The following is an 18,240-nucleotide window of genomic DNA, read 5'->3' as shown; positions in this document are numbered from 1 at the left end:
GCCTAGCCACAGTCGTCTTCGGTTATCAACACTCTTCAAGTAAACAAAAGCAAAGACAGAAAGTAGATAGTTTGGCGAATATCGTATACGGAAATCTAGGATTGCGCTGCAATCTGGGTTGCTCCTTGCATCAAGAAGTCTTGTAAGGTCCTCCTCATCGACGATAGCAGGTATTCATCATTCCCGCTACACAGAGGTGTACACACATAGTATGTAATGTAGAGCTGCTTGAAAGTAAAATGTTACCAAACAAGCTGATGATGTTCATGATAGCTTTTTTATTGCAAAATATGTATTTGCACCATTGTTAACTCGAGACGGCTTCCGGGGCAAGGCTTCAATTACATCAGTGGGTAGACGGGGTCTTCGGACATGCCACACACATTGCGGTTCCTCATGATCTTGATGTAGCCGCCCTCGCCCCATCCTGGGCCCCAGCTGTGCAGAGAGGAAAAATAAGAAATAGTCAATCCTTGGATGAAATCAAACTGAACGTATGAGGTAAGCTCGCACCCATGCTTTTGGTGCTGAAAGCTCGATCCTAACCCTTGTACACTAATTAATGCAGCTTGAACCGTAAACAAGAACTCGATGACCTGCCCTTTATAAGCCCCAGCCCTTAAACAAGCATAACAGCCGGTCGCGTGAATCTTCGCGACTCGCTGCTCTTCCCAGGCACACACTGATATGCGAGTCTTTTCTAGGCAATAATAATAGGCATAATAGGACGGGTTGCAACCGGAAGCACGTACCTGTTCTTGACGAGCCAGTACGGAACTCCCCTGGCATCCTGTCCGTATCCGACTATCAACACGGCGTGGTTCAGGCCACGCGGGTCGCAGTTCGGCTCACTGTAGATTCCTGTGCAGACCAAGTCATTCGCAATAAATTAGTTTAAGGAATGGACAGCTACAACAACTACCTGGACGTTTTGACTTGCTCGCGTACTGAAAAATCTACGCAGTGGCCTCAAGCAAATAATTTACTTCGAAGAGAGAGAGAGAGAAAGAGAAAACGCGGAGAACTGCACAAAAGCAAATTAAAATGTAAAGAAAGGACATGGTAATGCAATATTGGCCCGCGAACAAAGTAGCTGTCACATTATCCGAAACGCCAACATTGACGCTTTTTTCTCTCTCTCAAAAGAGCGTTTCATATTGCCACCTCGGCGTGTCACTCGATCGCCGGAGGCCCTTTTGTAACATCGCCGGATGTAATGACAGCCATTGCAAAAACGAAAACAAAAAATTAAGCCCCATCAACTCTAAAGCTGCAATTTCCTGCAAGTCGACGACTGCCCAGAGAAGGTGTGTAAAAGATTTGCGTGCACAACTCTTCTTTCTGGCGGTCCCAAGGAACCTACACCGCGTATAGGAGTGCTTACCGTTCTTGTAGAAGATGAAAGACTGCGGGCTGGCGTTGATGCCGATGGAGATGGGACCCACTCTGCTCACGGCGTCCAACAGCACACGCTCGTTCCTCGGAGGCACCCGCATGTAGCCCGTCACGGCCACCCGTGGAGAATCGCGGTTGCCGCTGAACTGGCACTGGAAGTTGGTCTGAACAGACAGGGAGCAAATTTGCACGTGACGTTGACACGTCCATAGAAGACTTCGATCTGTCCGTCGAGTGTCCTGTCGCACGCATTGAACTAAAAATCATTTTTATTGTGCAAGGTGCGTTGTGGTTTCAAGTTTGCAGAGTGAGGCGACATATCTGTATCTATGAAAGATAGATCACTGCACCGATAACAAGGTTTTACTGCATTCGCGCCTCCCTTTCCGCCTCACTGTGGCGTTCATTTACCCCTACAGTTGAGGTGATGATTGGAAATTTTGAACCGGGACTAATTATTTGGAATGTTGCTGACGATGGTTACCACTACAGCAGTGAATCTCTTTACGCTTCTGTATAAGAAATAGCACCTTGTTATCACAGCTCCTATTTCTTTTACAGTGCATGTCCATAACTAATTTCTTCTTAACCTTCTTCATTCTACTCATAAAGCCTTCTTCCCTCACCTCGATCCCAATCATGTTTGGTCATTATTTAGCATTTCTCTTGCAGCTAGGTGTTTGCCCTTGGTAAATTCTCCAGAGTGAGCATGCATCATTTCCAAATTGGGGTTATAGTAACCATAACAACTTCGGTGTGTGAGAGAATACGCGGCTGGAGAGAAAAAGAGGAACACTGACCGACTGACGGTAAGGGTACCGGGCCTCGGTGTCCAGACCACCAGAGTCGCGCACGTACTGGAAAGCGCCGGCCATCTGGCCTCCGTTGCAGCCGTTGTTGCCATATCGAGGTCCCGCGCAGTCCATAAGGTTCTGCTCGCTCAAGCTGACCAGGCGGCGGGTCTTCTTGTACAGCTGGCCTTCAAGGGAACCCGTCTGGAAGAGCGAGAAACAAGCGAGTCACTTAATCGTTGCTCGCAGTGTCTGATGCCAAACTACAAACATTGGCGAGATGTCCTCAATGTCGCTATCCTTCAGGATTACGCCCTGTTGAGCGACATTTGAGCTATTACTTCGCAATTCTAGGGAACAGGCGCTACGAAGTTACAGTAAACAATGCAGATGAGCAACAGAGGACGAATCGCGCATCTGTTATTGCTGGCGGTGAAAAACTTAGCACAAAGGACGCGAGATAGTAACGGAAATATTTGCAGTTAGTATATACACAGCACGCCTGAATCACTCTCGTTAGGTTTCAGCAAGAGTTCGAAAAGGAACGAGACTAGACGATAGGGCGAATTGATGCTTCGGCAGAGCAATGGGCTTCTGAACACCTCCACATTCATGCTCTGGTTGTCCGCATAGCCCAACGGGAATTGTTTGATGGTAATTTGCATACTGTGCGGAAAAGCCAGAATTTAGAGCATCTTAAAATTCGAGGATTCTGCTGTAAATACTAAAGCTCGTGGCGTTAAAACGCTCGTGGACCTTCTCTGGGCTGATCATCGGAGCTTAAAGTCCAAGGTGTCATCCAGATTAGCTACTGTGAAAGCTAAACATTTGAATTTAGTCAATTTACTGTTCGCGAGTGACGTGTACGTGACTCTCATTTAGCGAAGAAAATGGTGCGGGAATTACAACTTTGTGCGCTACTTTACTTGTGCGCTAGCACTATGCCTGAATTCGTTCACCAACTAGCCCAGTTAAGAGCATTGACAGATATGGGCGCTCTGTCGTTATCGTCTTTTTACCAACTAGACTATTAAGCATGACGCTTATGAGATGCGTGAAGGCTGCTCACTGAGCTGAAAGCCCAGCAGGCTCCACAGGATCCCTGGTTCTTGACAGGCGTGACGAATCCGTTGGCCCTCCAGTCTACTTGGTCGGGCGTGTCAGCGAACAGAGGGGCGTACAGCGGGATGTCAGCCATCTGCTGGAGGCTGGGCGGCATGTAGCCTGTGTAGTTGGCCACCACTTCCTGCGCCGTCTGCGGTGCCCCGAGTGTGAAAAAAAGAAATGTAGTCAATTGTTTTTACTCCTTTTCCGTACAATCACTTCAAAGTTGCACTGGTGCTTTACTTTCACCGGCTGCGTAGTGAAAAAAAAAAAAAAAAAAATAAAGAAAATAAAGACTCGCGTCAAAGGAAACACCATCACCAAGGAAACGTTCTAACACCATGGCGGTGACTACACAGAGAGCTCTATGCGCTAGCACTGCCAAATTAATTGTGACAGCGCTTGGTGTTGCAAGTTCCCTAACTGATTTCGTCAAACGGATGCTACAGTTTGTATTTTTGTCGCTTCGTTGTCTTTGGCGTAAATAATGACTCAGCGCCATCGCGTGGTTCACTTGGAACCCTTTACGGTGCTTCGCGAAAAATGCGGAAGAACGCAAGATTCCGTGAAATAACGTAATGACGTGTACGTCGTCAGAAAAAAAAAAAAAAAAAAAAAAAAAAAGAAGCCACAGGCGGTTTGTATACCACGCAGGTAAAGTAATAGCTGCGATGATAAAAAGCTCACACGTGCTTAATTTTGTGACATGATCGCACACTTACTTTAACTGCTATCGTTTGTAGTTTCTTACCTGGTTATGCTATGGTCTTTCCAGTTGTGAAGTATGGATGCGAGAGTTGGACTGTGAAAAAGGCTGACCACCGAAGAATTGACGCGTTTGAATTGTGGTGCTGGCGAAGACTCTTGAGAGTTCTTTGGACTGCCAGAAGATCAAATCAGTCAATATTGTCGACCATAAACCCTGACTGCTCATTGGAGGGTCGAATTCTAAAGTTAAAGCTCAGCTACTTTGGTCATCTGATGAGAAGAGAGGAGTCGCTGGAGAAAGATTTGATGTTGGGAAAGGTTGAGGGTCGCCGGAGAAGGGGTAGGCAGCGAACGCGATGGTTAGATGGCATCCTCGAGGCACTGCAGATGAAATTATGTGATGTTAGGAAGATAGTGAGAGACCGGAAAGCGTGGCGTGACATGGTCAATAGGGTCACGAAGAGTCGGACACGACTGAACGACTGAACTGAACTGAACCTAGTTAACCACGCTTTGATAGTTATTATTCTGAAATTGAGCACTATAATTTCCGGTGCGAAGCTTAGCCCATAGCCTAGCCTAAACACAAGCGAAGCGTATACCGCTCATTCGGACGGAAAGGTGTCGCCGTCGCCGTAACGCAGAGTTGAGAAAGACTGTGTCGGAGAAAACGCGCACGTGATATCATATCAAAACTGTGACGCAATCATTTTTGTACAGCATTCAGGATGACGTCATACTATCTCGCTTAGCATTTAGCATACATCTGTGAATCGAGTAGGAGACTAGTTTGCGATATAAATTCGAACCGACGAGAAATGTGCCTCCGATAAGTATCCACTGGGAAGTGACGCAGACACTTCGCGTTCTGTTCTGCAAAACATCAATTGCAAAAAAAAAAAAAAAAAAGTATTCGCGGAATGAAAAGGCGGTGTTAAATGAGATTCGCGCCTACTTTAAGACGCAGCTTACGAGTCCCCGAACTTATTTATGTCAAACTGTTATGCAGATGGGAACCTCCTAAATCTTCAATGCGTGACAAAAATTTGCTTTGAAAGTATTTCCTGCGCTCGCAGCCAGTGATTAAAACTGCCGTAGAAGACTACTGGGTCGAGTTGTTGAATATAATCGCGAGGCAAATATGCAATATTAATTGCTAGATAATTTTATGAACATGTTGATAGAATTTGTCTAAATTTCCGTCGCGTACTAAAAGTTTGCTTCTGAAGTTTGTCCTGCGCGCAGAAAAAGTAAGCTACACTTCCGTAGAAATACAACGAGGTATACGTTTTTGAAAATTAGTGGCAAAAAGCAACAAGCCTGCCGATGGAAACTTTGCGGATATACTAGTGGTATATCAAGATGCTAAAAAAAAATATGCGATAAAATTAAGTTCAAAATCTCTTGCCTAGAAAATGTATAAAATTCCTAGGTATAGGTTGGTTACGTTAGCTTTCACGAAGGAAACTCGAACTTGACTCGTGCCGTTGAAACGCAGATTATTTCAATGCGCGCTCGAAGGCATCCTCGTTCATGCATGCCTCGGCTCTCGATCAAAGGAAGCGCAGCAATTTATAGATTGCGCGTACGCACCATCCTGTTTTTGATCAACCATGCAACGCAGCGGCGGATTTGGCGTCGGCCTTTGAACTCCCTCTATCTTGAAATGTCCGGAACGAAACGCTTGAAGCTTTCCTGTGTCTTCTTCGGCTTAGCTTCTCTACGACGTTAGACTTGCGCAATAGAGCAAGCACTATTATTCGTATGCACACAACAGAAGGAAATTGAAGCAACAAGCGCATATCGCCACTCGGAGCAGCGGTTTCGTTGCATCCTTTCTTGGGTGGCGACGCGGTGTCTGTCTATTGCTAAATCGGGCATTCAGCGCTTTCTGAGTGCGGGAGCTGTGTTTCGTTTGCATAAATGCCCCCTTGTACACAGCCGTTTCATTATATACGCCTTAGTGCAGCGAAATTTTAGCGTGCTTTTTCGCTTTGTATCATGATGACTTGTGTGTACGTCATTCCGTTGACGGTATATACAGTACTTATCCAACAGAAGCCGCGCTACTGCAATCGTCACGGCCCTGAACATGCACGCACGGCCAAGAGCATCGCGTAGAATAATAATAATAATAATAATAATAATAATAATAATAATAATAATAATAATAATAATAATAATAATAATAATAATAATAATAATAATAATAATAATAATAATAATAATAATAATAATAATAATAATAATAATAATAATAATAATAATAATAATAATAATAAATAGACGAACTCAGAAAAATATGGCGACGGAGCGGTGCCCGCGATGCACATGCACCTACCATGTCGGCGAAGTAGTTGATTCCGACGCCGTAGAGGCGTGTCCCGTTCTTGAACTCTTCGTCGGCTGTCCTCAGAAACTGGAATGTCTTGCGAAACACCGTCTCACGGTGCACCGCCTCTTGGCTCGAGCTGTAGGTCTTGTCTGCGAGAGTGCGTATGCACGCGTGGAAATGCAATTCAAACGAGCGAATACATTATGCCTTGGCACATTCTTCGAAGCTGTATCGAAATAGTTTCAATATTTAGTCTGCTTGGCTCTACTGACGCTCCGAAGACATGTTTACCTCTGCAGGCAAGTTATTTCCCTCTTCATTATATCTCGAGGGTGCCACTTAGGGACGTATCTTGAGGCTTGGTCTCGGACGTCGACCTAAATGCGTTGTATAATCACGACCTATATTGACCTGTATATTTGCGGCCAGAGACTCGTCACTGATGCGAATTAAGAGCAATTGTCGTTTTTGGTACCAGGAAGTATCAGACGAGCTTTAGCTGTCCATGAAAACTCCATATTTTTGCGAATTCTTTTTTTTCTATTATTGAAATATTATACAATTAAACGGCCCCGCCGTGGTGGTGCAGCGGTTAGGGCGTCGGCTGCTGTGCCCAAGGATGGAGTCCTCTCATAGCCTGAGTCGCTTTGAGACGTTAAACCCCACAACAACAGTAGTATACACTTCAAATTTATATTTTTCGCTTCAGAGCGCGTGGTTGTTGTTGTTGTGGCTGTAGGAAGAAGGAAACGAAATGCACGGGCCTGCTACTGGCTCCGTAGCTGAGCCACCTCCGCTGCCTCGTGCAGACAGAAGAGAAAGTAGAGAAGAAAGAAAAGGAAGAGGGAGAGAAAGACGCGCGCCGCAACAACAGCCGTCGTCCACCACCGAAGTGGTGGCGGGTGCAATGACGGCCTACAACAGATAAAATTTTTGTGACAGGCTAGCCCCTGCCGCAGGCGTTATGAAAAGAGCGACCACATGTTCACAAACGCCATTTCGTTCGGCCTGACCGCGCGCTGAAGCGAAGTGACAGGCCATTGAAAGCACCGCTTACAGGTCCATCTGTGCCTATGCCACTTTACTTCGACGCACAGAAGAAGTAGGCGAATATGTCTATTTGGACAGGTAGTAACCGCAGATCCGGATCATGAAAAGGAAATAACAAGAAGAATATGATTGGGATATGGAGCGCATTTGGCAAGCACTCGCAGATTAATGACTAGCAGCTTACCGGTATCGCTCAAGAGGAAAGTATACAACAGTTGCATCTTGCCTGTACTCACCTATGGGGCTGAAACGTGGAGGCTAAGCAAGAGAGTTCTACTTAAGTTGAGGACAACCCAGAGGGCTATGGAACGAAAAATGGTAGGGGTAACATTAAGAGATAGGAAGCGTGCAGAGTGGGTCAAAGAAACAACTCAAGTTACTGACATTCTAGTGGAAATTAGGAAGAAGAAATGGACATGGGCAGGACATGTAGTGTGAAGAGAGGATAACCGATGGTCGCTTAGGGTAACAAACTGGACTCCAAGGGAAGGACAGCGCAGCAGGGGACGGCATAAAGTTAGGTGGGCGGATGAGGTTAAGAAGTTCGCAGGGGTCAAGTGGATGCAACTAGCACAGAACTGGGTTTATTGGAGAAATATGGGAGAGGCCTTCGCCCTGCAGTGGGTATAGTCAGGTTGATGATGATGATGACGACCGCGCGCCGGACGCAATGGCATTTCTACGCGGGTCGCGACTGCCCGTTGGTGTGTTGGCACTAAGAGTGGGTCACCCTGTACATGCAGTCATGCACGGTGGTCATGCAGGAGGCGTTCACGTTTTTAAATGCATAGCCACAGATTTTCGGCGCGTTTTGTGGGCTTGGTAGTGGTTATGTTAGCAAAGATCGAAAATTCCACCAGCGCCTTACTTCTGTGCTCGTCTGATATGTGCATATATAAGCAGTCTCCACTCACTGTATATCTTGCGGAACTTGTCCCAGGCCTTGCCGAAGTTTCCGTAGAGGTCGATCTCATCCTGCTGCTGAGGAAGACGCTGCGCCCACGCGCTCACGAAGAGGACCAGGAAACAGGCAATTCCTGCGAAGGTGTTTGAGTCAAGCACGTCTCAAGAACATGGTGACAGCATTTTCATTTTTTTTTTTACTGTATCATAAAGGTTCTCTATATATCTCTCTTATTCGCTCTCGCTCTCAAGGCACGCAGAAGAAGCACAAATACTATATGCTAAGCACGATGAACTAGCTGACACGTTAAAGAAGCGTTCAACATGGTTATCTCTACTATATGTCTCCACTCAGATAGAGGCTAAACGTAGATAGTTTTCAACGGCAGTTGATAGGAACAGTCGAGCAGTTTTTTTATTCGATTGTTTCTATCAACTGCCATTGTGAAGTGTCGCAAATTACCGGAGCCTAATATCAATGAATATCATCCATTTATACCGAAGACATCAAAAACTAGAAGAGAGAGAGAAAAAAAAAACAATATTATTTTACTATTTTCTTTCAGTTACAACAGTGCAAGAACTATTCAAAACCGCGGCTGTCTGCTTAACATGACCAATAGGTGCAATGTATATGGCTGGCAACGGGCATTTAAGACTGTAAGCCACTGCTGCACACGATAGCCTATTTTGTCTACAAATCTCACTTCAATACTCCTGCAGATTTCGCGCATTATCAAAAGCAATCGCTTCGTGATCAATAGCAAACATCGGCTGTGCATAATGCGTCTTCGCGAGAGTATCTCACGATCATTCCTACAAGCAAGAGCCTTAAGGTCACAGATCATCACACCAAGGTTACATATCTCAAAAAGGAGGAAGCAGCGTATACTCAATACAATGCATATACGCGAATAAGAAGAAAAGTTCCTGAATTAAACATATTGCTTGACACTTGTTTAAGGATTCCCTTCAGTTACGGCTATTCCTTGTACGAGCGTGCTTGGAAACGGTAAAAAGTGCGCCTTCAGCGCTTACAAAACCGAATGGGGAACGCACATACAAAGTATATAGACTTCAAGTGAAGCTGCCAATAGAGTGAATATTCAATGAAAAATACACCAGTAGAAATTTTCCGCCACACACCATGCACTTGCTCGCATAATTGGTGAAGGGGACCTTACTTTACCACCTTTTCCTCTGAACCATTATCTACGATATTCTCCAGCGATTAAGTCAAGGAACCCATACGAGTTATAGTTCCGTTCGCAGTTTCATGATCTCATAGGATAAAACTTGTCCGTTCTAGTGATCGTGCATACAAAATTATAATAATAATATTAATAATAATAACCAATCAGTTGTATTTTTACATAAGCGGCACTGAATATGCGACAAAAATGAATCTGTAAGGTATAGTTGCTAGGTTGAAACGGTTGCTAAGTTGAAACGTGCTAAGTTGGAACGGTTGCACGGTTTACTTTGCAGATCGTGGACAGTAGAAAGTGTTTACTGAAAAGTCTAATTACTGAAACGCCTTAACACAGCGCTCCCTGTTTAATACACGAGAAAACCCAACCATCCCAGACTACAAAGGGTGAACAATGCTTGAACTCCATCATTCGTCATGCAATCAAACTTGTACAGACAGCAATTATTTTGCGCTAACAACTGGTAGCCAATGTAACAGTCATGCTGAACAAGTTTCTGAAAAATGCGCAGCATTTCACTAGTGTGACTTGAACAATGCATTGCGTTTAAAAGTCTTAAACTGAACATCCGAAAAAATATTTTCGTTAGCAACAAACTTTTCTTCAAGCAAAATTCACTAGAAAAAGGAAACGCGGAGTTCCTCACCGATCATCTTGTGGCTCGTTGTTGGATCGCCTAGAGGAAATGCGATGGATCGCTGAAAACCAATGCCTTTTTAAGGGGTCGAACTTGGGGCGAATCTGCGATACGGGCATCGATGACTGGACGAGCCGTTGACCCATTCGGGCTGAGATCACGAAGTCCGCTGAATAGCGCGTTTCGAATGATAGCTGCAGCTTGTCACAATCTCTCATCATTTCCTTAGCAGGAAATGATTTTGGCAGAAGCGGAAACAGGGCTAAACAGGATTAGAAATAAGGATCCCAGGCACATACTGATAGCAAAGTAATAATAAGGGTTGCTCCACGTGACCCCGTGTGACCTCCAAAGAAGCAGCATCAGAAAGAAACGAATGCCAGAGGAAGTGAAAATAAATGCAAAGAATTATCGCACAGATATATATTTACTGACAGAAGCGTCACCAGCAGCTCGAACGAATCCGGGTATATGTATATGGGTAGACAGATGCGTAGACAATACATCTGGGCAGACAAATGGAGCCATGTCAGTACGAAACGCTTACTAAGATAAATTACGCTTACTTTCAAGATAATTGAACAGAGATATTTTATTTGTGCCAATGGCAAAGACATCGATACAGAGTTGACAACTTTAGCTGTTCGCGAAAACATCATTGAGCGGAAGCTATTTGCTATCTAGCTGAGATATGAAACGAAACGGAATGTTTGGCGCGGTGACTCACGCTCGCTGGGTGGTGGTGGTAGAACCTATTCAATCGGCACATTTGAAAACCGCTGCAGTGTCTCTTTAAGGGGAGCCCGAGGTACAAATCCCACCAGAATTCATTCGTTCTCACCCGTAGTTTCTCTTGCTACGTGCGCCTCTATATGCGCCATCAAAAACAACATTGAGCACCTATATACAGCATGTTTGTCCTAGCTACGGCTCAAATTGAAAATTGGTATGCTTAATTCGTCGCTCGATTTGAGCGTCTACACCATTCTTTCTTTTACTCATGGTGCCCTTCTGATAACAATGAAGTGTTCAAAAAGGTCTCGTCACGTGAACATACTCTCAGCTGCGTTCACACAATCTGTAATGCGCGCGACCGACACATCACGTGGTACTTGTACATGTCAGGGCCAGCCTAGGAAAAGAAAGCCTAGAAGTCGAGCTATAATTTGTAGGAGGCCAGCATCAAACAGTCAGGAACCAGAAAGCTTGGCTTCCAAAGATACTAAATGCTTCAGCACAGGTGTTTGCCGATCAAGATACGAGATAGCGGCACGTGCTTCGTCTGGGATAGGTGAGATTTGCCGAGACTATAGGCCTAACCCCAGGAGAATGCAACGGAGCAGCCGAAGCACAGCTTATAATAATAATAATAATAATAATAATAATAATAATAATAATAATAATAATAATAATAATAATAATAATAATAATAATAATAATAATAATAATAATAATAATAATAATAATAATAATAATAATAATAATAATAATAATAATAATAATAATAATAATAATAATAATAATAACTTTATTTCACAACCACAAAGTACATGGTGGCAGGATGGCTACAGTAAAAGCTGCCTCTTGGGCAGCTTGACAAGGCCACAGGCACCCAGCCGTTTACTTTGGCAGCAAAAGTAGTACATCACATTTAGAAAAAGACAATACATGTATCACAGAAAACTACATAAGCACATGACAAGTATTCGTCACAAAAACAAAAATAAAACCACATACATAATTATTTACATGCAAAATAAAATCACCATGTAGAATTTTTACTTTCATAATGGAGTGTCGTTCAGTAAGAAATATTCAAGCAGTTTTTCGTATGAGGTATATTCTAGTGGGATATTATTGAAATGAAGGTAATTCAGGAGACGTACGTGGCAGCGTATTTTCCAGTATTTGACAGCCGTATGTTGTTCTGTATGTTTTAATATGCCACTTATCGATGTTTCTCGTTTCATAGACTTCGTAGCGGAACTCAATGTTAGCCAGTTTATGAAAAAAAAAAAGACGTGTTATTAGTAATCTCGTGTTTTAAAGCGCTGCATAAGTGAAAGTTATACTGTTTAGTAATCGGAAGTATTTTATGCTTAGAAAGCTTTGCATTCCCGACCTTGCCCAGGTTACGCTAACTTATTCCGAACGTTTCAACTCCGGCCAGGGCTAACCAGACTTCTCCTCGCCTCTCTTCTCAGTCCCTGCAGTTGCGAACTGTGACGTGTGTTCAAACCCTGCAAATGCCGAGGCCTCGGAGTCTATGCCATGCTGCAGGCTCGCCACTGCAATCGGCAGTGTTGTGTCTGTGCAAGAAGTTCCTCCGAACGTCGCCAACCACTGCTGGTTACTGGTTTCATGGCATTCTAAACTGCATCAGCTGCACTTTCTGCCAATCTCGTCGGTGGGATGTCACCGGCGCCGCACCGTGTGTCAGCCAGCTTCAGCTCTGCGTGCGAGATCAAAGTTCTTCGCCCGCAGGCGCCAAAATGGTAAATGCGACTGTCAGTTAATGCCCCTTGCGTCGCCATATATGGCAATGCTTTCCCCCGCTTGATTTCATATAATCAGAATCTGGAACGCACTGGATGCTCTTTTGAACACCGCGTTAACGAGGTGTTTTCATTCTGAAATATTTGCAGCGCACATCTTCGTATGTAGGGCTAGAATTAGTAACAAAAAAAAAATAAGAAAATAAAGCCACATTATGTTTGTGGAGCATTAGCGTGTACCTGCAGTTATTATAGTGTATATAGACGTTTTACCTCATCGTCCTTGCATTAAAAGTTAACGACGTTCTCATTTAACTTATCCCATCTGATTTACTTAGACAAAAACACGACGAAATAAATTTTCATAATCAAAATGACGCCATAGTAACCTACGAGTACCATCTGAAACGTTCACGTATTTACGCCACTGCTAGTGATCCGTCATTCATGATCCGATGGTACTTTCCGAAACTACTCGTCCCATTCTGATTCTTGTTACTTACGTGAGTACGTTTCGTGACCTGGATCTGCGGCCACAATCCGTCGTAAGTAAACGTATTTCGTTGCTGCATCTAGCACCTCGCTACTATCCATTCCGGCATAATGCTGTGTAACTCCATTAACCACAGATATTTCTTGGCACTGGCGATAACTCCTCGGAATGACGAACTCGAATGTCTCTACGATGCACGTGTTCATATTAGCACCATGCATGGTGCTAAAATTACCACATGCATCGTAGAGACATTCGAACTCGCCATTCCGAAGAATTGTGTTACGGGATAGGAACATATTAGGATGATATTTTCTTAGTGAGCGTGTGCTCAGCTCGCCAACGTGCGCTGTCATTTCGCGGCTTTACGCCGATTACTGTGTGAGATTATCGTACCGTGTGCCATCGATTCTCATACGTTAAAACTTTCCCGCTTTTTTAATAAAACAATATTTTTATATGATGCAGTGTGGCCTTCACAACGCTGTTGTTGTACGTGATAGCACAAAATTCTGCGTAACTGGCATGTCTGAAAGTGGATACGCAATGAGCTAACACTTCCAACAAAGGGATTTGCCCCGAATCATGCGAAGTTCCCCTTTATTCCACAACTTTTGTAACGTACGTACGCAGCTCGTTCGGTCGGAAAGGCATCGCTACCCGGGATCGTCCCTTCTCTCAAGTACTGTCCAATACTGTAGTGAAAGGAGTGAAAGTGAGAGATAAAAGTTCGAGACAGAGCCGATTCATTTCAGAAGCAGGCGGATGTATACATGTGAAAACTGTCTTGGTGTGACACATGAAGATGCCGCTTCTCAACTCTGTTCCGCATTTTGCACAGTCGCCGCACTGCGTCTTCCATATTTATTACAGCTGTACCGTATGCGTATTGAACGAGCATCAGCAGCAACAGGCATCCACCCTTCGGATGCCCGGGAGACAGCGAGAGGAGATGCTGCGCCTAAAAGGCACACCACCTCACCTTGTCCACCACACACGGCGGCTAAGTGTACAGTCGGAGTCTGCAAGGGTCTGGAACGACACTAGTACGAATCTCGGTCCCCGCAACACAGCGATCGAAGGCAGAAGCGCTGCAGGCGCTGGGATTCGAACCAGCATCTTCGCGTGTGCGAGCTCAGCACGTCACCCACTCAGCTACCGTGTGGCACGGCTTCTAGGTGACACTCATAATACGTGTTGCGTGGGGGATGAAGCGGTCATACCGAAGCATGCGCCGTGCCTACTTGCTGCTTTTTACGTGATAGTGCGAGCATATCTCGCGATATTGAGTGCAGCCTCTGTAGCGTGCGCGCTTGATATCGAATGCAGCCGCTGTAACTTTCGTGTGATGCATGATCACCTTGTCACTTAATTGCGTGCTTCGTTGTCCACACGGCGGATATAAGAAAGGTGCAAACAAGCAGAACTTGCCTATTTCAATGATGGGCGTGCTGTTTGGTACTTTTATAGTGAAGTTCGCTTTTGATGACGTTAGCGTAAAGAGAGGAAGTAGATCGGTAGGTTGAATGAGGCCGATCTTCCTCACTCTGCAAAGAACTCTTATTCTGCTGACAGAATGTTCATTTCATAGCATGTATATGCATGTTTTCTCGGCATTGATATGCCATGTATGAAAGACCCGATGAGAAGGTTTAAGTAAGGGATGAGTACAGTAAATATGGGTTGGAAGTGTTCACATGAAGCGAAATTGAAAACGACTGCTAACATATAAGCGAAGTTCGAGAAGTACGGGCACGTGGAGATGAAACATATTACTCTATGAGTGCATTGAGATGTGTGGGTTGTCGGAGGAACGTAGGGCGTGTAAGCAAAAGTGAATTTATCTATGCAGGTATCTGAAACATGAAAAGACTGAGGTTACGGCGTCGAAGTACGAAGTGGCACACCCGGATTGCACATTTCGGTTTGGTCTGTCGGGTTTAACGTCCCAAAGCGAGTCAAGCTATCAGAGACGCCGTACTAGAGGGCTCCAGAAATGTCGACCACCTGGGGCTTTTTAACGCGCAGTGATATCGCACAGCACACGTACGCCCTCCTTTCGTCTCCATCGAAAGCGGCCGCCGAGGCCGGGATTCGATCCCGCGTACATCTGCACAGTTGTCGAGCGCCTTAACCACCTGGACACTTCGGCGCGGTAGATCGAATTCGACGGCATCACTTCAGAAACATATACGCGAAATCCATACCGTCATTACTCGTTCGGTCGCTGCATTGTAAGCCTTGCAACTTTTTCAGAAGTCTTTTTTATCCCTCTGTGAATTTGGCACGCGCCATTTATACCGGATGTCCCGGCTAACTTCGACCAAGGTTTTCAAAATACCCTAGTCCAGTGGAATAAATTCAGAGATATGCAGAGTCGCATATGATAATCTTCTATATTTTGTTCACTACAGTTAATTAGCACCTACTAATTGGCTCATTCTTTAATTCAGAGAAAACGTGTCGATGCCAAAGTTCATCTCAAAAAGCTTCTAGCTGCGCTCTCTCCATCATGCTACAACCTCCGCCGCCCTATTTACAATCCTTCAAAAATACGGTCACGTGACCAGCCAAATTCGCCAAATGCACAACCAGCATCATCGTAGAGAACTTTCCTTATTGAGCCAGCAGTAAAAAAAAAAAAAAAAAATGGGGCGTTAGAGTAGGTGGAGGCATAGCAGTCCCTATGAAATGGTGGCGACACGTAATGAAATACAGTAAACTGAATTCAGGAAATATAATTACCAGCCTTCTCACGCTTTATAGAATAGTTCCTTGGAAATGAGGCCATTCTGGTTAACGAAGGAGGGATTAGTAGGTGCAGGGTGTTCAACAACTTTGGTGGAGTGCCCGGCGTCAGTAAACGAGAACTCGCACTAAGAAGAACACCGTTGAAGCTGAAACAGCCCCTCCCATAAAAGCGTATGCATGCTAGGAAGTGGTATGCTTCCATTGCTCTCTCAAGAGTTTAACAGGATGACTTTTCGCGAACACTTTTGTGGCTTCTTTTCGTCGCTGCAGGATGGTGTTACCTTTCGTCATTCTTCCGCCGCTTGTCACACAAGCGTTAAGAGATATCTACTGGAAGCACACTTCGGGGGCTTTGCAGCTGCGTTTCAAGAGAATGCTCCGAAACTATCTGCTCATATTCGTGACGACTGGCAGTGGCTTGTGCTGCAGTCGGTGAAGGGCCAGGACATCGCCATGTCGCATGCACCTAGCGTTGCCCCGCAACCCCTCGCACACACCTATAGGTCGCCGAATAGGAAACGAAAATAAACATGGGGACTGAACACTGCTTTGGTTGTAACCAAGTAAAACTGGTACCAGTCACCGCAATCTTTGTTCATATGGAGTGTTATTCCCCTCCCCCAAACCTCACCCCACCAATGCATGTCCACACTTTCACATACTGTCGCATATTGTCGCCATGTCGCATGCACATCGCGTTGACCTTTGCTATCGGCCCGCAACCCCTCGCACACGCGCGTAAACAATTCCACGCACCTATAGTCGTCTAACAGTAAGCGAAAAAAGAACTTAATGATTGAACACAGCTGTGGTTGTAGCCAGGGTACAGTAAAAATCGTTCCAGACGTCATCGCGGAGTGTTACTTCCCTGGCCCAAACCTAACTTCACCAATGCATGTCCACAATTTCATACACTGCGTCTGGAAGGTCGTGGCTGCACATCTTCGACGTGCGTTGCTCTGGCTATCAGAATGATAAAGAAAAAAGCTGCGATGTATCAGCATGGTATAAGGGTACATATACCTTTCCCGTAAAAACAAGTTCAGCCTAAGGAAAGCCAGAAAGAGGTCTCCTTTGTATCAGTTCACCTTATTGTGGCCAGTGTTATATAAGAACTGACTGCGGTCCGGCTGAGAAACAATCACTATAGCACATCCGGTCAAGTAAATACTGCAAAAGCGGTTAAACAATCCTCACTGCTATGCCCCCTCCCCGTATTCCAGCTTTCCCCGTTCCCATTTTGTTTGTGAACCCCGCCCCCTTCTTACTCGACCCGTTATATACGTCTTATTCGCGAGCCTGAATACTACCGTGTTTGCAGCTTAGGCTGGCGAATATCTGTTCCAGTGTAGTGTCGCTGACGTAGAAAACGTGAAACTTGTGCTTCCGCTTGCGGAATAGTGGGCGGTCGAACGTTTCGCATAAGCTGGTCGGCGGCTCGAAAATGCGAAATTCAAGCAGGCCCTCGTAGCACATCGGGAAGTGGTCGATCACATCCATCACGATAAGCCGCTGATGATCCATATATCGCACTTACGTTCGGGAAACATGTACACCGTTATCGTGGTGCCGCTGAAGTACTTTTCACTGAGCTCCTTTACCGAGCCGATGCAGTCTATGCGGCCAGCCGCCAGGATGCCGATGCGGTCGTAGACGCTCTCGTAGTGGCGAATATGCTAGCACGTCAGTATAACGGTGCTGTGCTGTCCAAGGTATTCCAGCACTCGCCGCACTAGAGCGCGCGTCTGCTTGTCGTAGTCCGGAAGGTCCAGGAGGTAGATCCTGGGGAGGGCCATCAACTCCAGAGCCAGCGATAGCTGGACCCTGGCGCTCGCGCTGCACGACACGATGGCCGCGTCAAGCTCGGCGAGATCGACAATGGTCAGAAGAGACCTCGTAACGCGCGGTACGTCCTAGACTCCGCGAAACACGACCAGCAGGCAGATCATTTCCCGGCCAGCGAGTGTCTCCAGGAGAACCCCGACATGTGGAACGTAGCCGATGTTCCGCAGCCAGTGTCGGTAGTGAAGACTAACGTGTTTGTTGTAAAGTGTAAGTGACGTAGGGCCCAAGTAGGCGTAGCCGGACATCGGAAACAGCTCGCCGCTAGGGACGCCGAGCAGCGTATACTTTTGCCGGTGCCCATGACGCCCACGAATTCGAGGCAATCGCCGTGACGCATCGCGAAGCTGATCCTGCCGATGGCAATGCGAGGCCGGATGAAGCCGTATGTCTTGCCTAAACTGTGCACGAGCAGCGCGTATTATTCGAAGTCGCGCTTGTTGCAGATGTCCCCTACCTGCTGCTTTTCCTTCGCGACGTTTTCGTCCGCCGAGGTCTCCGGAAAAGCGGTGCTTGTAGCGGCTG

At 45.6% G+C, this 18,240-nt stretch overlaps 1 protein-coding gene across 1 annotated transcript; it reads right to left on the bottom strand.

The window, feature by feature from the left end:
• Positions 1–268: 268 nt before the first annotated feature.
• LOC146207558 (procathepsin L-like) lies at positions 269–17,669 on the bottom strand. The gene is made up of 9 exons (XM_084576970.1): positions 17,607–17,669; positions 17,411–17,549; positions 8,298–8,420; positions 6,340–6,482; positions 3,256–3,441; positions 2,196–2,390; positions 1,385–1,559; positions 753–861; positions 269–438 (listed from the first exon to the last, which is right to left on the bottom strand). Exons 1-9 carry the CDS (start codon positions 17,667–17,669, stop codon positions 342–344), a joined length of 1,230 nt encoding a protein of 409 aa, XP_084433096.1. The 3' UTR covers positions 269–341.
• Positions 17,670–18,240: the final 571 nt, after the last annotated feature.

This window comes from Amblyomma maculatum, chromosome 1 (assembly GCF_055883805.1).
Source record: "Amblyomma maculatum isolate TAMU_Amacu chromosome 1, ASM5588380v1, whole genome shotgun sequence".
NCBI lineage: Eukaryota > Metazoa > Arthropoda > Arachnida > Ixodida > Ixodidae > Amblyomma > Amblyomma maculatum.
Note: the sequence above shows the minus strand (reverse complement) of the source record. Positions and strands in the feature narration are given on the sequence as shown.